Here is a 25,980-nt window from a genome sequence, read left to right on the forward strand (position 1 = left end):
TCTACCAAACCACACCCAACATTGGTTGAAGCTACAGGAATGTCATTTAGGTGTGAAAATGAATGCCGCCCAGTTAGAGTATGGTGCTGATAATGCCAAGGTTGCAGGTTCGATCCCCGTATGACACAGCTACATGTTCCTGCTTTGCAGGGGGCTGGACTAGATGATCCCCAGTGTCCCATACAATTCTATGATACAGTGCAATCTTATCTGTGTCTACAGAGAAGCCGTCTCACAGAGTTTGATGTGACTCATTCCCGGGTAAGTGTCTACAGGATTGTTACTAGCCATCTGAATTGTCAAGATACTCACAGCAGGCCCAGGTTCACCAGGGGGACCAGGGTCACCAGGAAAGCCAACAGGACCCTACAGAGACAGAAAGCAAGTTAAGGCTGGTGGTATCAACTAAAGATAGGAACCAGTAGCAACAAACAACCAAGTTATTAATGGCAGGCACAGTGTAGAAATAACTAAGACCGAGGTTCTGGAGCAGAAGTAGGGATGCCTTTTTTGCTGATAGGTAATCTGTTGTGTGGGCAAGGCGGAAGTCAGATGTGGGTGGGGGCAGAGCCAAAAGTGGGAGTATTTCCCCACTTTTCTTTGTATTTCTATCACCCCTTCCTCGCTCTCTGTCCTTCAATGTTGTATGGGCAATCTATCCAGAAGATATTTGTATTTTGAGGAGTTAGTGATCTAACATGGTTATCCTTCCTGCCCCCTATTCCTTCCTTTCCCCCTATCTTTTGCTAAGTTTTTTAAGATGTGAGAACCTTTTCTGATGTCCTAATCAGTTGGGAGGAGATGAAGGCCCACCCTCAGCTGCCTTAATTAGTCTGGAAGGATAGTGCTGGAAACCTTCTTTGATGTTGGAAATTGTTAAATTGAGGCATTGGGAGGAGGTGGCTATCTATAAAATCAGATGGTTTGGGCAGAGTTTCTCTGAAGCTCATGCACAGAGCAATTGGCTGCAGGGCCGTGCAAACTGAGGCTACGTGGGGGAGTCACTTCGCCATTTCTTGAAGGCTTCCAAGTGGCAGATAGAAGTGCATGCTGTGTGTGTGTGTGGTACCTCGGGTTAAGTACTTAATTCATTCTGGAGGTCCGTTCTTAACCTGAAACTGTTCTTAACCTGAAGCACCACTTTAGCTAATGGGGCTTCCTGCTGCTGCTGCGCCGCCAGAGCACGATTTCTGTTCTCATCCTGAAGCAAAGTTCTTAACCCGAGGTACTATTTCTGGGTTAGCGGAGTCTGTAACCTGAAGCATATGTAACCTGAAGCGTATGTAACCCAAGGTACCACTGTGTGTGTGTGTGTGTGTGTGTGTGTGTGTGTGTATTGCTTGCTGTTTACGAATAAAATCTTCTTCTCACCCACTTGTGTTATGTATTGCTTCTCAATCTCCTTTAAAATAACCGCCTTGCATTTGGCAAGACAAATGTCCAATTCTCTCTCTGCCTTCTCACCCACTGGGCTGCTAGGGGTAGGACTAGAGGTCTTGGACTGGGCTTCTGAAATAAGTCTGAGGGTTGTATAGAGTTACCCTCATGGCTGCTGTGGCTCTAGAGGGGCAGCAGAGCATGTCAGAAAGAATAAACTCATGGAACAGGGCTGTATTGCATTATAAATCCATTGCCTTATTTTTTAAAAGAAAAAATGATAGGGTCACTTACCGGGTTACCCTTAGGTCCGTCATCACCTGGAGGTCCTTTAATACCTGCTGGTCCAGCTGCCCCTGGTGGTCCAGCCTCACCCTTTTCACCCCTTTCCCCTTTTGGACCCTGCGAAGGACAGACACAATTGTCAGGGCAGTATGTAAACTGACAGGCAGAAAAGGAAATCAGCTGTAGAATGTTCTGAAGAGATAATCGCCACATTTTAATGGGGAAAGCTTTGTGACATATTGAACTCCCCACCCACAAAAAATATCTGTAGAACACCTGGAAGGTCCAGATCCACCTCCAGTTTGGAAAGTAGTCCCACTGCCAATTACGTTTTTACATCATTTATTTTTCCGATTGCAAGAATGCAGAGAAGGGGCAAGAAATGAGAAAGAAATTTATTGGTGTGCACACCTTCCCATCAGATGTCAAGGAAATAGGCATCAATCAGACTTTTAGAAGACATTTGAAGGCAGCCCCTGTACAGGAAGGTTTTTAATGTTTGAAGTTTTTGTGTTTTAATAGTTTGTTGGTAGATACCCAAAGTGGTTGGGGCAGCCCAGTCAGATGGGTGGTGTGATGGGACGATGAGCTGCTTGTGTGTAAAATCCTAGTCCCTCAGAGTTTGGTCAAGTTTGCAAACCTCTGTCTGTAACGGAGCCCCTTAAACATGGCTCCGTCAGTCGCTGGCAGATTCCGACAGTGGTTGCTTTCGGAATCGCTTCCAACATAAAAGCTCCTTAACGGAAACACGTCTTCTGGACTCTCTGCGTGACAGTTTCCGGCGAGGAGTGGGTGTCCCTACAGGAGGTCCTGAAACCTCCCCACTGTTTTCGCTGGAAGTGTCTCTGAGCCATCCCTCCAGCTCCCTTTCCCTCAGCCCAGCTCCTCTCCCCCTACTGGTTCCCTCTTCAGCTGCTGAGTCTCTCCCAACCTGTGTGAGCCCTTTCACTTCCCTTCCTTCCGATGGCAGTTCCCTGACATCCACCTCCCCTCCAGGGCCCCCTTCATCCCCTCTCGCCCCCTCCTCTACGGGCGGTGAGGAGGCAAAACCCCGGAATGAACTTCCTTCATCTTCCGATGTCCCGAACACTTCTCTCCACCTGTTGCGGTTCCTGGTCTCGAAGTACTCCTCCTCCTCAGAGTCCATCTCCCCTTCCCCTTCCGATTCCGAGAATCCTTCCAACTCCTCCTCCTCATCGGTGGTCCCAAAGTATTCCCTCCGGAACCTCTCCACAGGCTGAGGTTTCCTTGGGAACCTTTGATGGAACGTTTCTATCAATACCTCGTCATTGATATCTTCTGCCATTACCCAAGTGTTTTCTGACTCCGGTTCTCCTTCCCACGCTACCAAATACTCCACCTGATCCCCCTTCCATCTGGCGTCGAGGATTTCTGCCACATGGCTGCTGCATTCCCTTTCTTCTATGACCGGTCCCCGAGTGGCCATCCCTTCTCGTCCCCCCTCATACGGTGACAGTAACGACCTGTGAAATACTGGGTGCAGTTTCATGTGGTTGGGTAACCGGAGCCTGAAAGCCACTGGGTTGACCTGTTGAATGACCTCAAAGGGACCCAATCTCCTGGGTCTTAATTTCTTACAACCTCCTTTGAACGGCAACCCTTGGGTTGACAGCCACACCCTATCTCCCACCCTTATGGTTTCACCTTCCCTTCGGTTCTTGTCTGCCTGCCTCTTGTATTCTTCCTTCGCCCTTTCTAAGTTGAGTTGGAGCTGACGATGGATTGCTTCCATTTCTTCTACAAAATGCTCGGCTGCCGGGACACCCCATCTCTCCCCTTCTCCCCCTGGGAAAGCCCTGGGATGACACCCATAATTAGCCAAGAAGGGGCTCATCCCTGTGGACACATTCTCGGCATTGTTGTAGGCAAATTCCGCCAGCGCCAACTTTTCTACCCAGTCATTCTCTCTGTCATTGACATAACACCTCAGGTATTGCTGGAGGACCCCGTTTGCTCTTTCCGCCTGCCCGTTGGTTTCAGGGTGCCGGGCAGTCGAAAAGTTGACCTCCACCTGCAGTAAGCTCATGAGCTTCCTCCAGAACCTGGACGTAAATTGTTTTCCTCGGTCTGAGACCACCCTCAATGGCACCCCGTGCAACCTAAAAATGTGTTCTACAAATAACTTCGCTGTCTCTTCCGCCGTGACTGCATGCGAGCAGGCTACAAAGTGGCACATCTTTGTTAGTAGGTCTACCACCACCATGATGGCTGTTTTCCCCTTGGACTTCGGCAGATCAGTCATAAAATCTATCGACACTGCCTCCCAAGGTCGTTCTGGGGTTGGTAAGGGTTCTAATAGCCCCGCCGGTGCCCGCCTCTCCCCTTTGGCTCGCTGGCATTGCTCACACCCTCTTACATACTCCCGTACATCTTCCCTCACCTTAGGCCACCAAAATTCCCTGGTGACCAACCACATGGTTTTGTGTTGTCCAAAATGCCCCGCCGTGGGGCTGTCGTGCAACTGCTTGAGTACCCTCCCCCTTAAGTCTCCTTCAGGGATATACAGTGCCCCTTTGTAATACAAAGCTCCATTTCTTTCCTCGAAACCCCCTGGTTCCTCTCCCTCACCCCTAAGACCTCTGAGCTTATTCTGGGCGTATTCATCATTCTCTGTTTCCTCTACCAGTTCTCTTTGTCCCACCAATGCCGCCCCACACACCCAGCGGTCCTCTGGAATGACATGTCTCTCTTCGGGTGCTCCCTCCTCCTCCAAATATTCAGGTTTGCGTGAGAGAGCGTCCGCCCTAATGTTCTCTGGGCCTGGCACGTAACAAATCTCAAAGTTAAATTTGGAGAACTCCTGGGCCCATCTCACTTGCCGTTGGTTGAGCACTCGTGCCGTCCTCCAATACTCTAGGTTCTTGTGGTCAGTGCACACTTGCACCTTATGTTGTGCGCCAATTAGCAGGTGCCTCCATCTCCGGAACGCCTCATGAATGGCTAGTAGTTCTCGGTCATACACCGTGTAGTTCCTCTCGGATTTGTTCAGCTTTCGCGAAAAAAAGGCACACGGTCTCCACTCTGACTCCTCCTTCCCTGGCTGCAGAAGCACCGCCCCAATCGCTCTGTCTGATGCGTCAGTTTCCACTCTCATCGGTTTTTGTAAATCCACATGCAGGAGTTGTTGTTCCGAGGCGAAGGCCCTTTTTAGTTCCTCAAATGCTCGCTCCGCCTCCTCAGTCCAAACGAACTTCTTCTTACTGCTGAGACAGTCCGTAATGGGCGCCGTCAGGTGGGCAAAGTTTCGGATGAACTTACGATAGAAGTTCCCAAATCCTAGGAACCTCTGCACATCCTTCCTTGTTTTGGGTGTTTTCCATTCCAGCACCGCCTGGACCTTGCCGGGATCCATGGCCAATCCCTTGTCTGACAGGCGATACCCCAGGAATTCCACCTCCTTGGTATGAAACTGACACTTCTCCAGTTTCACCCACAGCTGGTTGGCTTGCAGCCTGCTCAACACTTCTCTGACGTCTCTCACATGCTGCTCCTCATTCTCAGAATACACCAACACGTCGTCTAAGAAGGCCACACAATTCTTGTAAAGCAAAGGCCCCAGGACGTGGTTCATAAACGATTGAAAGCACGCGGAGCCTCCTTGTAGGCCGAAGGGCATAACTAAATATTCAAATGCCCCCAAAGGGGTGAACATGGTGGTTTTCCATTCATCCCCCTTCCTTATTCGTATCAGGTTGTACGCCCCCCTTAGGTCCAGTTTAGTAAAAATCTTTCCCTTCCTGACCCTTGTCAAAATGTCGTCAATCCTGGGCATAGGGAAAGCCACTGGTTCTGACACTGCATTTAAGGCCCTGAAGTCACACACAAGCCTCGGCTTGTTCGTGTTTTTTTTATCCACAAAAAACACTGGGCTGCCCCCCACCGCCCTGGACTCTCTGATGAACCCTCTCTTCAGGTTCTTGTCAATGAACTCTCTTAGCTCCTGCATCTCTCTGTCTGACATGGCGTACAGCTTGCCTACAGGGAGCTGTGCCCCAGGGAGTAAATTGATTTGACAGTCAAAGGGTCTATGCGGGGGTAATTGGTCAGCTTCCCTTTCGCTGAAGACGTCGCGGAGATCTGCGTATTGTCGTGGTACCTTCACGTTCTCCGTTACTTCAGTCCCTGCTAGGGTGGCTTGGGCCCCTGCCAAACCCTTTCCCTCTTTGCAGTGTTCTAAGCAATGTGCTGAACCAAAAGAAACCACTCTCTGATGCCAGCCCACCAGCGGATCATGTAACGCTAGCCAGCTCATCCCCAATATAATGGGAGCTCCTCCCAAGGTGGCCACATTAAACGCTATCAGTTCGGTGTGCCTTGCCACCTTCATTATCATTGGGACGGTCTGCAAGCTGACTTCTCCTCCCAACAGCTCCCTGCCATCGATCGTGGTCACCTGCAGGGGGTTGCTTAAAGGGATCGTCTGTATCTGGTGTTCAGCTGCAAACTCTTTGCTCATGAAATTGCAGGAGCTGCCTGAGTCCAACAGCGCCTTTATCTTTAGAGGGTGTCCGTTTGGCAGCTCTAGCGCCACTTCTATCACTAGGGCGGGTTTAGGAGGTTCTGGCGTGGGCACTTTCACTGCTCTTTGGCCTGACTGCTGTGCCCCGACGGTGGCAGCCAGGCGTTGGCTTTTACTTGCTTCGGTATTTCTTCCTCTCTTCCCTCCACAGCTCCTACCATCCCTTGCCATTCCTTCCTCTGGGGGCAGACTCTGGCAAAGTGACCTGGCTGTTGGCAGAGATAGCATTTCCGGGCGCCTTTTCCCTCCTTCTTTCCCCCCTCACTGGGCTTTGAAACTGCGCGCGCGCGCGCTGTTCCGATTTCCATCGGCTCTGCCGGCGGGAAAGTTGGCTCTGGAATGTCTGGAATGCGGAACTCCTTCCAACGTTCCCCCTTCCCTTCCCGCCTCTCCAATGCTCTCGCCTCCTGGCGCGCTCCTATGGTCAGCGCTGATTTGGTCAGCTGGTCCATAGACTCCGCCCTGGGCGCCCGGGAAAGTTCGTCTTTCACAGCCGAAGAAAGCCCTTCTTCAAAAAGCATTTGAATGGGTTCCGCCGATAGATCCCACCCCAATTTATGGATCAACATGGTGAATTCAGTCCAGTACTCACGGACAGATCGGCTCCCCTGTTTGCAAGCCATTAACTGTCTGCGGACCACTCCCTGTTCAATATCGCTGGAAAACATCAGATCCATGGCGCGAAAGAACTTCATCGTGTCCTTTAGGACGTCACTATTCGCTGCCATCAGGGGTCTAACCCAGTCTCTCGCCCCCTTTTCAAGATGCCCAATCACGAAAGCCACTCTTGATTCCTCGTCAGGGAATTCATCAAACTGCAGATTGAGGGCATATTGCATCTCTGTCCGAAAGCCATGATAGTCTTTGGGCTCCCCCCCAAACTTCTGCACCAATCCTGGTACCTTTCTGACGAGCTGGGTGTCTTTCCCCTTTTTGTCTGCATCCTGAGCCCTCCTCTCCTCAAGCCTCGCCGTCTGCAGCGCTAGCTGGACCTCCAACACCCGGTACCTTTCTTCCAGGCTTGGACCCGCTCCAGCTCCTGCTTCTCCGGTTCCGGCTGGGTTGCTCATGATGCCTTCTCCTGCACAAGCTGCTCACGAAGACTGTCGGAATGCTGTGATGGGACGATGAGCTGCTTGTGTGTAAAATCCTAGTCCCTCAGAGTTTGGTCAAGTTTGCAAACCTCTGTCTGTAACGGAGCCCCTTAAACATGGCTCCGTCAGTCGCTGGCAGATTCCGACAGTGGTTGCTTTCGGAATCGCTTCCAACATAAAAGCTCCTTAACGGAAACACGTCTTCTGGACTCTCTGCGTGACAGTTTCCGGCGAGGAGTGGGTGTCCCTACAGGAGGTCCTGAAACCTCCCCACTGTTTTCGCTGGAAGTGTCTCTGAGCCATCCCTCCAGCTCCCTTTCCCTCAGCCCAGCTCCTCTCCCCCTACTGGTTCCCTCTTCAGCTGCTGAGTCTCTCCCAACCTGTGTGAGCCCTTTCACTTCCCTTCCTTCCGATGGCAGTTCCCTGACAGGTGGTATATAAATGAAATCATCATCATTGAATTATCCTCTGTAAAGCAAGGGCTATTGGAGAAATGTTGGTAGAACTCAGTCCCTAATCTGTAGGCCAATAAAACGTTGATGGTCATGTATGAGTCCTTCCAGAATGAAACCCCAGGGAAGACAACTGGGGCCAGAGCAGCTCTCCAGAACAACAGGTAAGAGGACCCAACATATCAGCTGGGTCAGAAAAATAGGCAGAGAGGGCAGGTATCCATTTAGGAATCCAGGAACTGGGGTGAACTGGAGAGCTGGAGAGAAAGATGTAGCCTAATTTCCTAACCAGCAACCCCCAATATTTGAAAGGCTGAGCTTCCAGAGCCCATTGAGTATGTCCAGGCAGTTGAGATGTGAAGCTTTACTAGACAATCAGATTGTAGCTAATGACCAAAACTCTTTGGACTGAGTCCAAGGGCTCTTTCATTCATATACCTAGGGAACACCTATAACCCCTGATGCAATGAAATAAAGACATAGTATCCCTTGAAGTTGTAGAACGCTTAAGGCTACATTACAATAACACTTTATCAAATGTTATGTAAAAAACATAAACACTTACCCCTGTTCCAGCTTCTCCAGGAGGGCCAGGGTTACCAGCTTCCCCAGGTTCACCCTACAAGAGTCCAGAATTATTTCAGAAAAATCAAACATCGTTTTCTACTATTACCTGAATTCTCATCAAACAGTATTCCTCTCTATCTCTTCCCCCGCCCCTCACTTTGTCTGAAAGTAAATCCCAGAGAATTAGGAAATGCTAATGGAAAACTACTTCAAAGTGATTTACTTTAATTGAAAGTGATGTCAGGCGCTCAAACTAGGGAAAGAATGATAAATAAACATAGCGACAAATAATGAAATAACATGCAGACGAATAATAAAATCTTCACTGCAGGCCTCAAATGCAAACACGGCACAATTTATCGGCGATGATAGCTGTTTAGTACACCAGATGGCTTGCAAGCCATATGTAAACGATCTGTGCAAATGCAACATTTATACAGTATTAAAGAAATGTTTAAGTAAATTTATTCTTCTCTTGAGCCCAAAACCCAGAATCACACAAAACCTAAATATATCATTTCAGTAATGAGCAGTGATGGGTGAGCTCCCTTCGGCTTGATTTGGAATTGGCTGGGAACTTATGAGGTTTATTGGCAAAGCATTTGGGAAAAGCTCGTTTGGGGAAAGCTCAGGGCTTCCTTTTTTTGTCCGTAATGTTGGTGTGAGCATGCTGAGGGTGCTAGGCGCATATGCATCATCACACTGCCCACTTAGAAAATTGTGATTTGGCTTGGTACCACCAGCGTGATGGAAGTTGTAATGAACACAAATGGCACAGCAAAGGGCTCAGACATTCCCCCGGTTTATTTGCTCAAGCAGCTCAGTAAATTAAAAGGTCATGAAGTTCCACAGCAGTCAATGACATTTTAGAAACCCAACAAGCTTCCTTATTCCAAGTCAGACTATTTGTTTGTCTAGCTCTGCCTTGTCAACTTTGATTGTCACTGTCTCTCCAGCATCTCAGTAGAAGGCCCTGTGTAGGCCGTACAACCCAATCCTTTTAACTGTGGGAGCCATGGATTGAAGGAAGGACTTTCTACATGAGATGCATATGGGCTATAGCACTAAGCTTCCCCTTTCATTGAAAGTCAGGAGTTAACATTAAGGAACTTCTGTGAATGCATCTAGAAAGCAGCTTCCTTTCGGTACTTGATCTGTTGAAAGCTGCCGGCCGCATGTGAGCAGAATCTCATTTAACATTCCAAGCTGGACCAAAACCTCCAGGGGAAACAGTGCTCAATTCCTAATAAACCTGAGCATTATGAATTGCATAAATTTGCATACTGAAGCAGGTAATTATGGGCCACTACTTATGACTGATTGCATTCTAGCAACCTGATCCCTTGTTTCCAAGCAAATGGCAGCTACTCTAAATAATGAGTCGCATGGTATCAATACTTCTGACGTCAACACTCCACTCTGTTGGCAAAAGCTCATCAAGGGAAACTTGAGTAGAAAAGGGTTGAGGGACATGCCTTTGCATCAAGCAGATTCTTCCAGCTTCTCCACATCCTAGTCCTTTTTTTCTATTTACAGAGGCTTCACACACAATTAAGAACCCTATTCAGATGCCTGTTTTAAACTTCTCTGCTGTACTTGGTGCAATCTGCTGCTCATAAAGCAATATGTTACCTGAGACAGAGAGCTACCACTACGACAGCACCTCATCTCGGGTTCTCTCCCAGCTCTTTCAAGAACACAGGAATGGATCTTGCCTTCACATCCAATAAATAAGGTTGAGTCCAGAGTCTCACCTTATGCAGCAAAAGATTGGATAAAGGTCTCTGTCTCACGTCTTTCTAGGAATGGCAACTGGGTAAACACAGACCCATCCACAGCTGAGGACAGCAGGCGCTTATCATCAAGATATGGACATATAATACTGCCTTATATGGAGGCAGGCCATTGTTGACCACTTTGATTGGTAGTGACTCCCCAAGGCATCAGGCTGCGGCCAGTGGTGTGCAGTAAATTTTTGTGTGTGGGAGAACAGTTAGGGCCAGAGGTGCGAGCTTGCAAGGCTAATTGGGGGTGGGTGACATTGTGACATCGTGCATATGAGCATCATGCATCACGGCTGGGCTTTGGGAAGATGGCAGGAGGGCTCTTGGACCCATCAGAGCATCACACATCCCTCCCTAAGCCAAGCAGAAGCTTCCTAGGCTTTGGGAAGGAGGCACCAGGGGAACATTTAGGGAACTAAATGTTGTGCTGTGGGTTAAACCACAGAGCCTAGGACTTGCCGATCAGAAGGTCGGCGGTTCGAATCCCTGTGACGGGGTGAGGTCCCGTTGCTCGGTCCTTGCTCCTGCCAACCTAGCAGTTCGAAAACACATCAAAGTGTAAGTAGATAAATAGGTACCGCTCCTGCGGGAAGGTAAACGGCGTTTCCGTGTGCTGCTCTGGTTCGCCAGAAGCAGCTTAGTCATGCTGGCCACATGACCCGGAAGCTGTACGCCGGCTCCCTCGGCCAATAAAGCGAGATAGTGCCACAACCCCAGAGTTGGTCACGACTGGATCTAATGGTCAGGGGTCTCTTTACCTTTACCTTTACCTAGTCCCTCAGTCCACTGACGACACACCACTGGCTGCAGTCCTCTTCAGGCCCATTACCTGGAGATTCTACTCACTTGTAGATGCCAAAGTCTGAACCGAACACTCTTTGCAAACATACTGCTGCAGTGCTATATGCTCTCATTTCAAGGCAGCCATTTCAGAGTCCATTTAGAAATGGGCAACAAGCCCACAAGCCAAGCCAGGCTTTGTATGATCGGATTTGAAACAAGAGCACGTCAGCAATGATGGCCAGTATACCTTCTTCCCTTTCATACAGAGGTCAAGGGTTTCCCCTCACCACTTCAAAACGCAGCCACTGTGTTTTCTTTGAAGCTTTCCTTTCTTCCCCCTTTCATTAATTGCAATTGCGGCTCTATTTTTTTTTTTTTTTTTAAAGCAGAGTTCTTTGGGGAGAAGTTGGCTTTTAAGCGGTTTGTGCTTGAGTGTAACAGAAACCCTTTAGAGTTCTGGTGTTTTCTGAGGAGACTGGAATCATTAATCATTCAGCATTGCACAGGACATTTTCACAACAGCTACCTTTGATCAGTTTGGCCAATACAACAGCATGCATGGTAGAAATAAGAAACAACAAGGTAGTTAAAAGTACAATGCATTAACTAGAACAAAATATATATGGAGTATACCCCTGGATGGTTAAGTCCAGTCAAAGGCAACTATGGGGTTGTGGCGCTTATCTCGCTTTGCAGGCCAAGGGAGCGGGCATTTGTCCACAGACACGTTTCCAGGTCATGTGGCCAGCATGACTAAACCGTGTCTGGGACAATGGGACAGAAACCAGAGTGCACGAAAGCATCATTTACCTTCCTGCCACAGCAGTATCTATTTATCTGCTTGCACTGGCATGCTTTTGAACTGCTAGGTTGGCAGGAGCTGGGACAGAGCAATGGGAGCTCACTCTGTTGTGGGGATTTGAACCGCTGACCTTCCGATTGGAAAGCCCAAGAGGCTCAGTGGTTTAAACCACAGTGACATCCATGTCCCTTTGCATAGAGAGATAGATAGATAGATGATAGATAGATAGATAGATAGATAGGGTTTGAACATTGGTTTCAGTGACTGAATGTGATCAAATGCTGCTAACTCTCAAAATTTGGCTTGGTTGTTGTTTTTTCAAACTGTTATAGACTGTAATCCCACTATTGCCTTGCTTGAAAACTGCGCAGATAATATTTGTTGATGGGTGGCTATAGACACCGTATTAACAGGAACAATAGAGACATGCAGAAAGGCACTATGTACAGTGGGCTGTAAATTCTAGGATGCTCAGTGCCACCTGAGGATAACTTTACTTTAGGTCAAAAAATGCTTCCAACGAAAACACCATGGAAAGGAAACAAAGATCAGACATAGAACTATATAGTGTGGTTTTATTATTTTTATTCTTACTATTCCTAGAGGATGAGAATTCAGAATTTTCCTTGCACGGTTTACATATTTTCTTTGTCTAGTTTCTAAATCCGAATTAAGTCCAATTCACACAGTGTTGTGTTTTTGTATTTGTTTTAAAATGGAAGACCTAGGAAGTCCCTATGTGAAGTATCAGTAAGTGCCTTTCCTGAAACTTAAAAAGCTTGTCAGAGGAAATGAAAACCCGAGATACGGTAAGGTGAGCTACAGTTCTTTTTATTTATCTTATTGGCATAGAAAAAGAAAGAAAATAAAATTGGAAGCACCCAAAATAAGTGGCTGAATCTTCCTTTGGATAGGAAGGAGGAGCACTTGGGGCTGTAAGTGAAAGAACTGCACCGCTTCGCTTTCTGGGAGTGATTAAGAAGTGGCCCGTGACAAACCCAAATGATTTTGACTGACCTGTGACTTCAGTCTGTGTTTCTGAATGCAAAGCTGTGACAGATCTGCACCTAGAGGGATAAGATCTGTGTAGCGTACCAAAAAGAATATGGAAAGGACTCGTGGTGCTCCAAGGCAAAACAATTTAGAAAGGGCTTCAGCTATGAAAAGTGGAAAGGGAAAGTTCAGGAGGGCTCCATCTTTTTAGCCAACTGCTAGGTCAAGAAAGCAAAGGAAAATTGGAAATCTTCTGAAGAGGCCTTCAGAATACCTGACTGGTTTCGTCATACCAAATCCCAATATTCACAAGCAAACAAACCTGCCCAATTTTGAATTATCTGAATAACCAAAAACAAACAAACAAACAAAAAACACCCAAGTTATAACTGCAAAACCATGTCTTCTCCTTTTTGTTCAATTATGCCGTACATGCATCAGAATAAATTATACCTCTCCAAAACATGCCTCAGCATTTTTTAATATACAGTGGCATCTCTACTTATGTTCATCTCTGGTTACGTACCCTTCGGGATACGTGTGCGGCAAACCTGGAAGTATTTTTCTGGGTTTCGCCGTGCGCGCCTGTGCAGAAGTGGCACCTCCAGATATGCACACCTCAGGATCCGACCGGCTTTGGAACGGATCCCGTGCACAACCGGAGGTACCACTGTATATTACATGGTCACTAGTAGTGAATAATTTGAGGCATTGATGAATACAGACCTTGGCCAGACCCCATCAGTACAGACAGATATATTGAGTGTGCATAATTTAAAGCATAGAATTATCTTAGGTTTAATTTGATATAGACTTGAAATAAATCATCTCAATTTGCAGATTCTTTGATATCTAAAAAATTCAACCATATGGAAAACTTAGGTCTTTGAATCTGTAAAATTCAATTTCTGTTGAATTTACCCTAATAGGAGGGAGGTGGAGCTCAGATGAGAGAAGTGAGACTGAACCAAAGATAGTTGAATTTTGCCAAATGGTTAGTTTTTCGTTTATGTATTTAAGAAATTCTGAATTCGACAATATCACGTATGAGACACTATTTGCTGGATTTAGATACAATCATAAAGGTTCTTAGAGTGGAGCCTGTGGCACAACGGGCCAGTGTGTTTGTTTGTTAACCAGAAGGCTGGTGGTTTGAGTGCACCTAGGGATGGTTATGGCAGGATTCTTGCATGGCAGGGAGTTGGATGAGATGACCATCAGGGTCCCTTCCAACTCTACAATATGATTCTCATGCTTGTTTCTGACATGCCCATGCCACACAATATGTAATTTCCCTTTCATATTAATGGGTGAAAATTTCTTCTGAAATGTGCCCTACAGGAGTGGCTGGGGAAACCCAGCCAGATGGGTGGGGTATAAATAATAAATTATTATTATTTTAAATGATTATGGTACTTATTATCTACCCATTAAGATCTAAAATTCTTGGGTAAACCATTATCTAGCAGAGAGAACCAAATGGAACCAGGATTTGAACGTGCCATTGACTCTGGAGTTCCCATGGTTTGGACACTGCAAAAAACTAACTCAATGAAACCATAGTATTACTAAAGTCCACCTCACTGTAGACTCCTTCATATAACCTACTTTGTATAATCCACAGTATTTCTAACACCCATGACAGGTAAAGTTAAATCTGGTAAATGAGGTAAATCCAAGGTGTACAGATTGCCTCATATTTTCAAGAAATGAAAGTCCTGCAGTGTTTCGTCTTCTCAAAACTCATTTTTGTTTTTATGTTAGATCATTACATTAAAATGTGTGGTTCTATTCAACTCAAGAGAACCAACAGGAATAAATTGCATTACATAAACGTGTCCTTTCCTACATATAACGGGATGGAAAAGGTCTAATCTGGATGCTGATCTTCCCAACAAAAAGTTAATAAAATACATCAGATAGTAAAAGAAGTTGGAAGAGTCTTAATTCTGGTGAAATAGCATTTAAGTCAATGTTAGGTCTACAATAAACTTAACATAGTATCAAAAACAGAATCATCCCATATACTATTACTGTTGAAATATCATATTGGGAGGAAGACCGGTTCTTTGACATTCTCTCATTATTTTGTAAAAGTAACAGAGATTCTTGTGGCACCTTAAAGACTTACAGATTTATTATGGCATAAATATTTAGTGAGTCTGATGATGTGAACTCCAGCCCACCGAACTCCAGTCTATGCCATAATAAAAGTATTGCAATGCAAGCCTACTCAAAGGTAAATACCAATGATTTCAATGGCATTTACTAAAATGAAAGTAGGTATGGAATTGTATTCTTAGTCTTTACCACACATGATTTACCACATGATTCTTTGTAGATTTTGCTCAACAGACTAACGTGACTATATCTGAGGACAAGGTAAAAATGGCTATTTTGAGACATGGTAAATTTGTGCTGGAACGAGCTTGCTGTGCCATTTTAGGTGAAGTATCCTTCTGGGAAAAATTAGAAGAACCTCTGTTTTCGAATGTAACCCATTCTGGAAGACCGTTCGACTTCCAAAATGTTCGCAAACTGAAGATCAATGGGTGGTTGGCAGAATCAGTTGAAAAAAGGGAGAAATGTGCCTCAGAAGCTGTTCGACATCTGAGTCGTGTACAAAAACGAAAGCAATTACTTTCCGATTTTTGGCGTTCAGGTTCCGAATCATTCATCAACGGAGACATTCAAGAACCGAGGTTCCACTGTATGGATATAATTTTGAAGTTTGGCATAGATGCATATTTCCGCCTCTCCAACTTGGCACCACATATATTTGGCAAATGTATGCCAAGCTGCATGCCTGTTCCTCCTCAAGGAATTAGATTCTGCAATAGTTACTGGCCTGTGCTTGAGTTAAACATTACTTTGTGTGCATGGGGGAAGTGTGCCTGTCCTGGATCCCTGGAGTAGGAACGTATTCACTAGCTTTTAGTTTCCCAATGAGCCATTTCTAGTAGCTCTTTGAAGCTCTTGAGTTTTAGCAGTGTTGCATGATATATATCCAAGTGATGCAAAGGTCCTAATGAAATCATGGAAGGAGAGCAATCTGAATTGTATGCTACTCCTTTAATCAAGCTACATACACACAGAATAAATCATGCAAATTGCTCATAATGGCATATTTCACTTTGCACATTTTAATCTGGTTCTAGATATGGAATGTTGAGATGAAACACGAGGCTCAACTCAGATCCACTTACTCTTGGGGTATCTACTGATGCTGCTTCTCTACAAGATGAAGAATGAGATGGAGGAGTGCATTCATCTGACCATTAGACCTTCCTCATTGGGCAGATAAGCAAATAATGCTTAGGGACAACCCTGAACCTCATATTTTGTTCTTTTCCTACCTTGCACATCTTTGCTTGGTACAGCTAAAAAAGCTCGAATGATTCCAATGAGAATGAACACACTGTGGCGCTTGATTTTGAATTCTGATTCTCCACCAGACCTAACCACACATTTCCAAAATTCTCACCAACCATGAAATACAGTAATTTGGATCTGTTGTTTGTTAAACAGAACAAGAAGAAACCAGGGGCACTCCCCAATGATCTATTTATTGAACATTCATCCTGGTTTGCTTGCTGGGAGATTAGACAATGGTTGTGTACACAGCATCTATTTAAAGCACATGACTTCTTCCAAAGAAGCCAGGGAAATGTTTATTCAGAGTGCTGGGAATTATAGTTTCTGGGGTTCTTTGAAGGAAGTCATGTGCTTTGTGTCAAAGGGCCTGTTTGTTTTGGATTTCCCAGTGCAGTCCCTTCACTTTTCTTATCACAAAATCTGATCTTTTAGGTTAGCAGACTTGCTGCGCAAGACCTACCTTGTCAACTATAATTGCATAATCTGAATTTGTATCTGAATTCCACCTGAAAACAGCAACAGTCTTGAAGCACCAGAACTAATTGGTATATGTATACAGCCATACATCCTAAAGTGTAACATTAAAATCACTTGTGTGCGTCCTTTGCCACACCATTCATTGTTGTTCTTTTAAAGTTTGTTTGCTTACTCACCTTGTCACCAACACCTCCAACAGAGCCAACAGATCCTGGTGGACCTTGAGGACCCTGGGATGACAAAAAAGATGTCAGTTAAATCATGTGTTTTGCTTATTTGTTTAAAACATGGGGAAATATTAATGTAAAAACTGTTCAAAGGATGCGTTTCTTACATCAGCTCCACTTGGACCCTGCGGACCTCTTGGGCCAGGGGGACCAGGAGGACCCTGTAGTAAACAAATACAAAATACAAATTAATCAGATTTATATTCATTAAAGCCAGCACAAGGGCCATTAGCTTAGCATTTTACAGAACTAGCTAAGAGCTTCCAATGTATGACAAAGGGAGTCACAATTACAGTGAATGTGCCAATTCTAGTATCGATTCTTATAGCATTTGGACAGCCTTATTGGGCTGGTTCATAAACTAAGTTGGCTATCTTACCACTAACAGTAATGATATCTGGAGCAAGGCTCACCTGAATATCGTATGACCAAGAGATAGGAGGAGAGGGTGAGAAGAAGGAAAGTCCTTCTATTTTTGTGTATTACGCTATGTCATTCACCTATTGAACACTGAATAGCAGAGTAGAAGGACTTACCATTGGACCAACATCACCATTTTCACCTTTTTCCCCTGGTGGACCAGGAAGACCCTAGGAACAAAAAAAAAGAAGGGTGGGTTTATATATTTAATTATCTCAGATTCTCTCAATGCAAATCACAATCCCCAATACATACATCTTTAAATGTAAGAACATTTCATTCCTGGCTGGCCAGCGAGTACCTTCAGGGACAGACAGCAGAAGGGTTTTCAAATGTGCATTTAGCAGAATGTGTTGTGTGGCCCTTCACCTTGTTCAGACCAGTTTGTAATGAAGTAATGAAGCATTTTTTTCTTGGCAAGTCTGCAGTGCTTAGTAGTAACTTTGCTCAACCCCCTTGAGAAGGGGATTTGCAGGTTCTCCAGTCCTTTGTTGGAAAATGAGCCATGGAGCAAGAAAAAAAGCCAACCAACTAAACAGCATCAGAATACTTGTGCTTTCCTGTTTTATCATCTAATGCATAAATGAGACAGCCTCGCTTTCCTTTATTGTACTGTTTTGTCCATTTCGATGTTTAATAGACTATGCTGCATTCAGACGGAAGGCTGTAATAGATAGTAAGACGCATCATGAAATCTATTCATTGATTGCAATAGATGAAGGAAGGTAGAGGAGTTGCATTTTTGTCTCATTACCGCTTTCTAAATAATGACAGGTATTTTCCGTTATCTAGAGCTGCACTAAATGTGGGATGTACAACGGTAATTCCTGACATTGAGATGCTTGGATTGTGCACCGAATTCATTTAGAACCCCAGCATGCCTGGACACTGTGCCATTTGGAAGAAACTGTCTTGATGTATAAATTTATTAAGTTGTTTCACTCTCAAGAATTCACAAACTTTTGCTATTTTTCTTTTTCTTCTGAGTGCTACACTTCCTCAGAGGCAATCTGTTGGGGGTCACATACCGGAGGTGAGCAGTCTGCCATCCCCATTTTCTCTCTATGTAGTAGCAGAGGAAGCCGTTTGGGCACCTGGGGCGGCACACCCAGGGGCGGGGTGAGCCACCCATAGAGGCAGGGCGCACTGGAGGGCCTCCAGAGTCTGCCTGCCTCCTCCCACTCAGCTGCCCTGCAGCTGGGAGGAGGCAGCGGGTGGACCGTTTGGGCAGCGCGGGCCTGCACGCACCCAAGCCACCATGTCTCTCCCACCATGTCTCTCCCGCACCCCCTTCCTCTGCCCCTGTCTCTATGCCAGCCCCATTCTGCCATTCCCCTCTTGGACACCAGCTGCCTACCACTGTAATACAGCCTAATGACTGGTTCCTTTTTTGAACTGAAAGCATTATAATTACTCTCTCCAAAATCTCAACACTGGTCCTTATTGGAAAGAAGGAAAAACAAACCCACAGTCCTGTGCCCATAGGGAAATTTTTGCAGGGGCCAATGGAACATTCCTGGGTGGGAAAAGTAGGGATGGATGGGAAACAAGAGGCAGGCTTCCTATTTAGAGTATAGGACTGTGCAGATCCTAAGGAGGAAGATGCCATTCGTCTCCCTGGCGATCCCTCCACTTCTACACAGCTGAACATCCACGGGGGCAGAAATTGGGCTCCAAGTTTTAAATGAAAATCTTACATGATTTCACCAGTAGGTATCTATATCATTCCAAGCAGAGAATGCATTATACAGTATGTGCAAATTCACTACCTTTTCAGGACTGCATGGCCTCTTTTGAAACAGACTGAAAATGTAATTTTAAGGAACCATCCAAAGTGTAGTATCCCATTTTGTTTAAATTACCCATTTAGGCTGCAGCCCACAATGGAAGGCTTGCCACACACTTCAATAGGAGCGGCAGCTCACCCTTAGTGATCTCATTCTCTAGAAAAAGGTAAAATCACAAGCAATTTATGATGGACCATCTCTGAAGGGAAATTTGATATCAATTTGCTCGGTCAATAACCAATATGCTCAGCTGCTGAAATCCTCCACTTTACAAAATTGGAAAAAATTGGGCTTCACAGTCTCAATGATAATGTGTCGGTTACAGGTGACATCAATTTCATATCGATAGTTTAAAAGTGGGTGACGTGCAGCCTGATCCTCTCTATAGTTAAATTGGTAACCTTGGATTTAAACTGATTAGAGCCCCATTGAAGTCAACGGTACTACAATTGACTTAAATAGTAGTACTTTCATTTAACTGGGTTGCAGAACAGACTGCAAGTTACTTAGATTTATCCACTTCACGACTTGCATTGGAATAACTCTGTGGGATTTAACCGTCTAAAACAGCCTACTCTCAACCTTGGGTCCCCAGAGGTTGTTGGACTACAAATCCCATCATCCCTGACCACTGGTGTCCCTAGCTAGGGATGATAGGCATTGCAGTCCAACGACCTCTGGGCAGCCAAGGTTAAGAAAGGCTGTTCATAATATATATATATATATATATATATATATATATATATGTATGTATGTATACCATATTTTTCGCTCTATAAGACGCACCAGACCACAAGACGGACCTAGTTTTTGGAGGAAGAAAACAAGAAAAAAAATATTCTGAATCTCAGAAGCCAGAACAGCAAGAGGGATCGCTGCGCAGTGAAAGCAGCAATCTCTCTTGCTGTTCTGGCTTCTGGGATAGCTGCACAGCCTGCATTCGCTCCATAAGACGCACACACATTTCCCCTTACTTTTTAGGAGGGAAAAAGTGAGTCTTATAGAGCATAGCCATGATATAGTGTGGTAGCCTTGTGAAATTAAGCAAGCCTTCCCTATTGTCACCTACAAAAGAGTAAAGCATAATTTTTGTTTGTAGAGCTCCATTCTTGAGGTAGAAGTGGGAGGACACCAAAAGTGCCTAACTTTGGTTGGACTGCATCATTTTGTTTAGCCACACAATAAATATCTGAGGATAGCAGAGGTGCACTGATGACAGAAGGGTTAGGATAATTGCAGCTTAAATGTCTTGGATGAATAATTGCCTACAAATCTGCTCATTTGTAGGTGTGACTGTAGAAAAGGTAAAGACCTCTGTGTTGCAGATGCAAGTATTTCATCAATTTCAATTTGCTGTCATGACAGATACTAACAACGTACCCACCAGTTTGTTATTAAGATTTATTGAGCCATAAACCTGCCTTTAGTAATTCAAATTTAGGCCCTCAATTATGTTGAAAGTTACATACGGGTTCAACTTTAAAAACCTGTAAGTGGTACTATTAACGGCCATGGGAGAACAGATAAGCCTAAGGTTAAGTATGCTGCTCTTTGCCAAATCGCAATCTTCAAATACAACCTTGCAAATAATTGCAGTGACATATTTTCACCCCTGAAACTAGTGGGAGCTTTGCCACTTTGGTTTCAATGGAGCCAAGGGTTTCTTCCAACTCACAAGCAGCAGCTTTGCCAAATCAAAACTTATTTCTCTAGCTGCAGATAGCCCTCTTCAAATATCTCAAGGGCTGTCACACGGAAGATGGAGCAAGCTTGTCTTCTCCTGCTCTGGAGGACTCGGACCAAGTTACAAAAAAGGAGATTCCAACTAAATATTTGGATGAACTTTCTGACAGTAAGTGCTGATCAACATTGGAACGGACTCCCTCAGAAAGTTGTGGTCTCTCCTTCCTTGCAGGTTTTTAAGCAGACATTGGATGGCCACCTGTCATGGATGCTTTAGCTGAGATTCCTGCATTACAGGGGGTTGGACTAGATGATCCCTGGGATCCCTTCCAGCTCTACAGTTCTATGATTCTATACAGCGCCAGGAGAGGAAGCTCCTCTATTCTGGGTGCCTTGGGGAAGGAAGGAACTTTGCAAGAGTATAACATAAGGAAAATGCCAGGATGTGAAGGGGAGAGGCAAAGGGAGGTCACAAACGGCATAAAAATGTGGAATCATTAGTATAGCTGATGGGATTTGATAAGATTGAACTATTATAAACAACAAAAGGGGGGGAAAGTTGTGCAAGGTTTTCATTTTTACTATGCATTAGCAACAAATACAGAGCTCTTGATTGCTCAATGGCCCTTTATTACCACCAGCATCTTTGGCATCCTTAACACACTTGAAGGTTTAATGAAATGTAATTCCACTAGAACTCAACGTTCATTCATTTAAGCCTCTAAATAGTGTGTGGTTACCCTTATGCAGCGTTTCAGTAAATCAAAACACACAAAGGTGAAATATATTTCTCTTTTCGACACAGACCCAATCGAAACTGCATTTACATTCCTAAACACCTATACAGAGTCCCTGACATTTCCAGTACCTTTCGATGCTACACCATGTTTGAATTAAAAATCGAGTCTCTTCACTTAGAAATAAAGAAAAAGAAAGCACGTTAAATTTTCTAGCCCCAAACGTATTAATGGTAATTCAAGGAGAGAAGAGGGTTCTAAATAGGGCACTTGCATCAAATGTTCCACCCTGTACATGTTGCTATGTGAACTATTCAGCAGATTGGCTGTGAAGTAAATTGGTTGAGTGGTGCTATCCCTGGACCTTTGCTGCTGAAGGGCCCAGGGCTCATGAAGCTAATGCTCACGAAAGTACCCTAGTGCAATGCCTATGAGAATGAGCTATGAGCCACAGGAAAATGAAAAGAATCCTGTTCAAACAGGATGAGGGTCCATGCAGCCCAGCATTCCGTCATCTGACCAGCCAGATGTTCCACTAGCAAGGCCATTCCCTCAGTGAAATGGTGGACTTCCTTGGTCAGGAAGAAAAACATTATTTGTTGAAGGCAGAAATGGCATTGGGAAGGATCAATATAGTATAGGGGCAGGATTGACCATGACACCCCCAGGCTCAGGTTGGGGTATCTGCCTGGTTGGAATCTGCACCCTGGTCACCCAGTAAGACCTTGCTTGTTTGGCTTGCACCACGGCAAGGTTCAACACTGGCCAATCTTCATGGAACTGGCTTGGAGAGGTCCAAACCCGGTGGATCCATTCAGTCAACAGGGAATGATGACCTGATCCTGACCCTAATGCCATGCCTACCCTCACCCTGCCTGCTGCCGCCAATAAAGATTTGGCGTGGTTAATGGTATCCTACCACCATTGTACAACCTGGTTATTTTGCTGCTCTCATGGGTCACCTAATGTGCCTGCCTTGGCAATATTTATGGTATTTCAGCAGGAAGTTACAGGATATGCACTGATTGGAAATGAAGCAATGTGACCAACCCAGCACTTCTGTAGACAGTATTGAAATCAAGATGAGATGTGACCTCCCTAATAGTATCATGAGCCCACATCATCACAAATGTGCAATTAAAAGAATGTCTGGAGGGGTCCAAAGACTGGTCATTTTTAAACTATGAAACCCAGAATAAGGATACGCCCATTTTATTGTGGGGAAGGAAGGTGGGAAGCAAATAAAATGATGAAACATACCTGAAGACCAATGGGACCTGGAGGACCAGGGAAGCCTCGTGGGCCTTCATCGCCTTTTTGCCCAAACATCCCTTGCTGTCCTCTTGGACCAGGTTCTCCATCACCCCCCTAGTAGATTAAAACAGGGACAACTACTGTCAGACTTTTACAGCCACTTTTTTAAAAGAAACATCCCAAGTTAATGATTACACACACACACACACACACACACACACACAACTTGTGTTCTGATCCAAAATTATGTGCATTGAAATTAATGAGATCTAATTCTACATAATGTGATTGGGACACAATTTTGCATTTGTAAGAAGAGAGCTACATTGTGCGAACACATTCATTCAACAATTACGGTGAACTTAGCTTGTGTTCTCCAAATACAATTAAAGTAAGTGGCCCAGTCATAATAAAGTCGCCCAATACGATTTTGTTGTGCATTGATCAATGCAGCTACTGTGCTTAAGAGCTGGCAGATACTGCTTAATTCTCATTTGGGAATATTTATGCTGACAGAACAATAGTTTCCAATAGGTTGGTTTGAATTTTCGATTACTTAATGATCTATACTGCTGCTGGTTTTTCACATTGTTTCCACTAAATGGTTTAAATTGGTTTTATGCGAGTGTTGTGCTGGACTATGAAATGTTTTTAAAGTACTGTTTTAGTGGGATATGCCTTGAATGGCATTGCATAATTTTTTTAAACAAATGAATGAATGAATTAAGAAAACTATATGGATACTTTTTAGCTACATTAGTTTTGCAAAAAGGTCTGCCCAGACAATGGGTGAAAAGAAAACAGCACAGATTTTGGCTGCAGCTCTGTAGGCTATATAAATTCCATTGACTTCAGTTACATTTAAGCAGCTAACAGTGTACAAGTTTGCAACCTTTAGTCCATCCTTGCAAATAAGTCCATAAAAGTTACTAGCTTGCAAAACAGACATTTTTAAAGAGGTCATAAAATGGCGTCGGAATTCAGGTGCTTGTTGCAAGAATGTCATAGGTACCACTCAGCAAAGTACATTCCATACAACAGTATCACAACTGATGTAGTGTTCTGGGAAATGACAAAGTATTCTGGTCTGAGTGAAGGAAAATGCAAATAAATCCATTGGTGTATGCCAGAGCTGTCCATAGTGCTCACAAAAGTTGTGCATTTACTACTAGAAACTGACTCTGAAAGGCACCTAAATGAAGACTCAAATACCCAGCTCCTAAGAATGTTGCCTCAGAAGTAAGTCCTCACTGAATTGAAAGGGCCTTAGTCCCAGGCAAGTGGGCTAGGATTGCTGTTTGTCATATGTACATTCTTATTATTTAAAGGGAAAACAAACAAGGCAGGTCCCGGCAGTCTCTGGCTTCCAGAGCCAGTGTGGTGTAGTGGTTAGGAGCAGTGGACTTGTAATCTGGTGAACCGGGTTCACGTCCCCGCTCCTCCACATGCAGCTGCTGGGTGACCTTGGGCTAGTCACACTTCTCTGAAGTCTCTCAGCCCCACACACCTCACAGAGTGTTTGTTGTGGGGGAGGAAGGGAAAGGAAAATATTAGCCACTTTGAGACTCCTTAGGGTAGTGATAAAGTGGAATATCAAATCCAAACTACTCCTCCTCCTCCTCCTCCTCCTCCTTCTTCGTCTTCATCTTTGTCTTCCTCTTTTTGTGGGCTCATTCCGTATCTCTTACCATGTGGCCCTAATGTTGGCTACAACCCCCCAATTGAAATGCTGTCACACAGACATTTCTGCAGCAAATACCAGCAAATGTGGGGGTGATTTTACACCTGTATTGTTGAAGAATGCAACATGGAGTGATGGTTTGAATATGTAAATGAGCCATTAAGAATGTAACAATACAGACAGAACTTCCAGATCGCCAATGTCATTTCTTTTCAAGGGAGTCAGATCACACATTCAACTGGGAGCCATCAAGTTAATGAGTAATTAAGTAATGAGAAACAAAGTTACCGTTGTCTAAATGAATATTCTAAATTGTAAAACAGAAAATTTAATTAAAATTGTGTGTGTGTGTGTGTGTGTATAGTGGACCCTCCGGATACGAACTTAATTCATTCTGGGGGTCCTTATGTACCCCGAAAAGTCCACAACATGAGGCGCTGCTTTTGCGCACACGCGCGTCATCATAGAGCACATCTGTGCATGTGTGTGTGGCAAAACCCAGAAGTATAAACTTCTGGGTTTGCCTCATTTGCAACCCGAAAGTTACGTTACCAGAACGTAACTTAACCCAAGGGTCCACTGTATAATAAAAAAGAGAAACTAAGTTATCAAGTGGACCTGTTCTTGGAAACGCCACTCCAGCTTCCATATGCATTTAATAAACACATCTTGGAATGAACAGAGCCAAAGCATTTCCCCAATGTTTTGTTCATTCCTTTTGAATTGTTGCACTCATGGAAGACTGAAGCAGCAGAGCACTGACCCAAGACTGGAGCCTGCGGTAAGCAGAGCAGTGCATAGACACGGATGCCTTGAGGATAGGATTTAAGATATTTCTCATTTTAAGCAACATAAATTATGCCTGAATCTTCGGTATAACTAATGAGAATTCGGGGGGGGGGAGGCACTCGTTAGTTATGCATAACAAGCAGAAACTTACAGCTATACCAGGAGCTCCGACGGGACCTTGAAGACCTGGTGGTCCAGGAGGACCCTGAAAGGAGGAGGAAAGAAGGTAATGTTGGCATCTAAAGTCAGACGAACAGCATCTCCACAGGAGGGCATTTTGCATTATTCAGGCCTTATAAGCATTTCCACATTTCTTTGGAGAGATGGTGCTGTTACTCCAAGGTCTTTTACATTCAAGGCAGTCAAGCATTATTTGTTCATCTCCCCAAATCTTAGACTTGCTTGTCTACAATACATTTGAAACTGACATTTATCAAAGGTAATTATGCTTGCAGTATTTTCAGGATATTTAAAAGTGGATTTCTGTTCAAACATGAATATGAATCACAACCTGCCCTGGCTTTTACAGAACTAAAAATATACCAGACCTTTCTGAGGAGATTTACAGAGAAAAAAAATCAACTAAAGTTTCACTATCCATATCGCAAACGAATGCTTCTTGTTGGAATTGTATTTCCCCAAAGAGACTGTAAGTTGCTCTTGCAATTGGACAATTCTTCCTAGACAGTCTTAAATATTAAATACGTGCAACTGCATTGCACTCCCTGGAAAAAAAAAGTTCCAGGACGTATTTTAGATTAAATCTATTTATGCTGCCCCAGGAAAAGGCATTACTGACAGAGCTGATTTTCAGTTAGCCATGCTTGAACATACAAATAAAATGGAATTTAAAATTACATAAAACAACCTGTT

At 44.5% G+C, this 25,980-nt stretch overlaps 1 protein-coding gene across 1 annotated transcript in view; it reads right to left on the minus strand.

The window, feature by feature from the left end:
* The window catches only part of COL11A1 (collagen type XI alpha 1 chain), a 263,380-nt gene that overhangs the window by 36,735 nt on the left and 200,665 nt on the right, over nucleotides 1-25,980 (minus strand). Inside the window, exons 42-49 of the mRNA XM_081008888.1 lie at nucleotides 25,259-25,312; nucleotides 22,644-22,751; nucleotides 17,293-17,346; nucleotides 16,864-16,917; nucleotides 16,706-16,759; nucleotides 8,314-8,367; nucleotides 1,672-1,779; nucleotides 313-366 (exon numbers count right to left, since the gene is read on the minus strand). Coding sequence (XP_080865014.1) covers nucleotides 313-366; nucleotides 1,672-1,779; nucleotides 8,314-8,367; nucleotides 16,706-16,759; nucleotides 16,864-16,917; nucleotides 17,293-17,346; nucleotides 22,644-22,751; nucleotides 25,259-25,312 — 540 coding nt within the window. The remainder of the gene's footprint in view (nucleotides 1-312; nucleotides 367-1,671; nucleotides 1,780-8,313; nucleotides 8,368-16,705; nucleotides 16,760-16,863; nucleotides 16,918-17,292; nucleotides 17,347-22,643; nucleotides 22,752-25,258; nucleotides 25,313-25,980) is intronic.

This window comes from Podarcis pityusensis, assembly GCF_964106645.2.
Source record: "Podarcis pityusensis genome assembly, chromosome: 6".
Lineage (NCBI taxonomy): Eukaryota > Metazoa > Chordata > Lepidosauria > Squamata > Lacertidae > Podarcis > Podarcis pityusensis.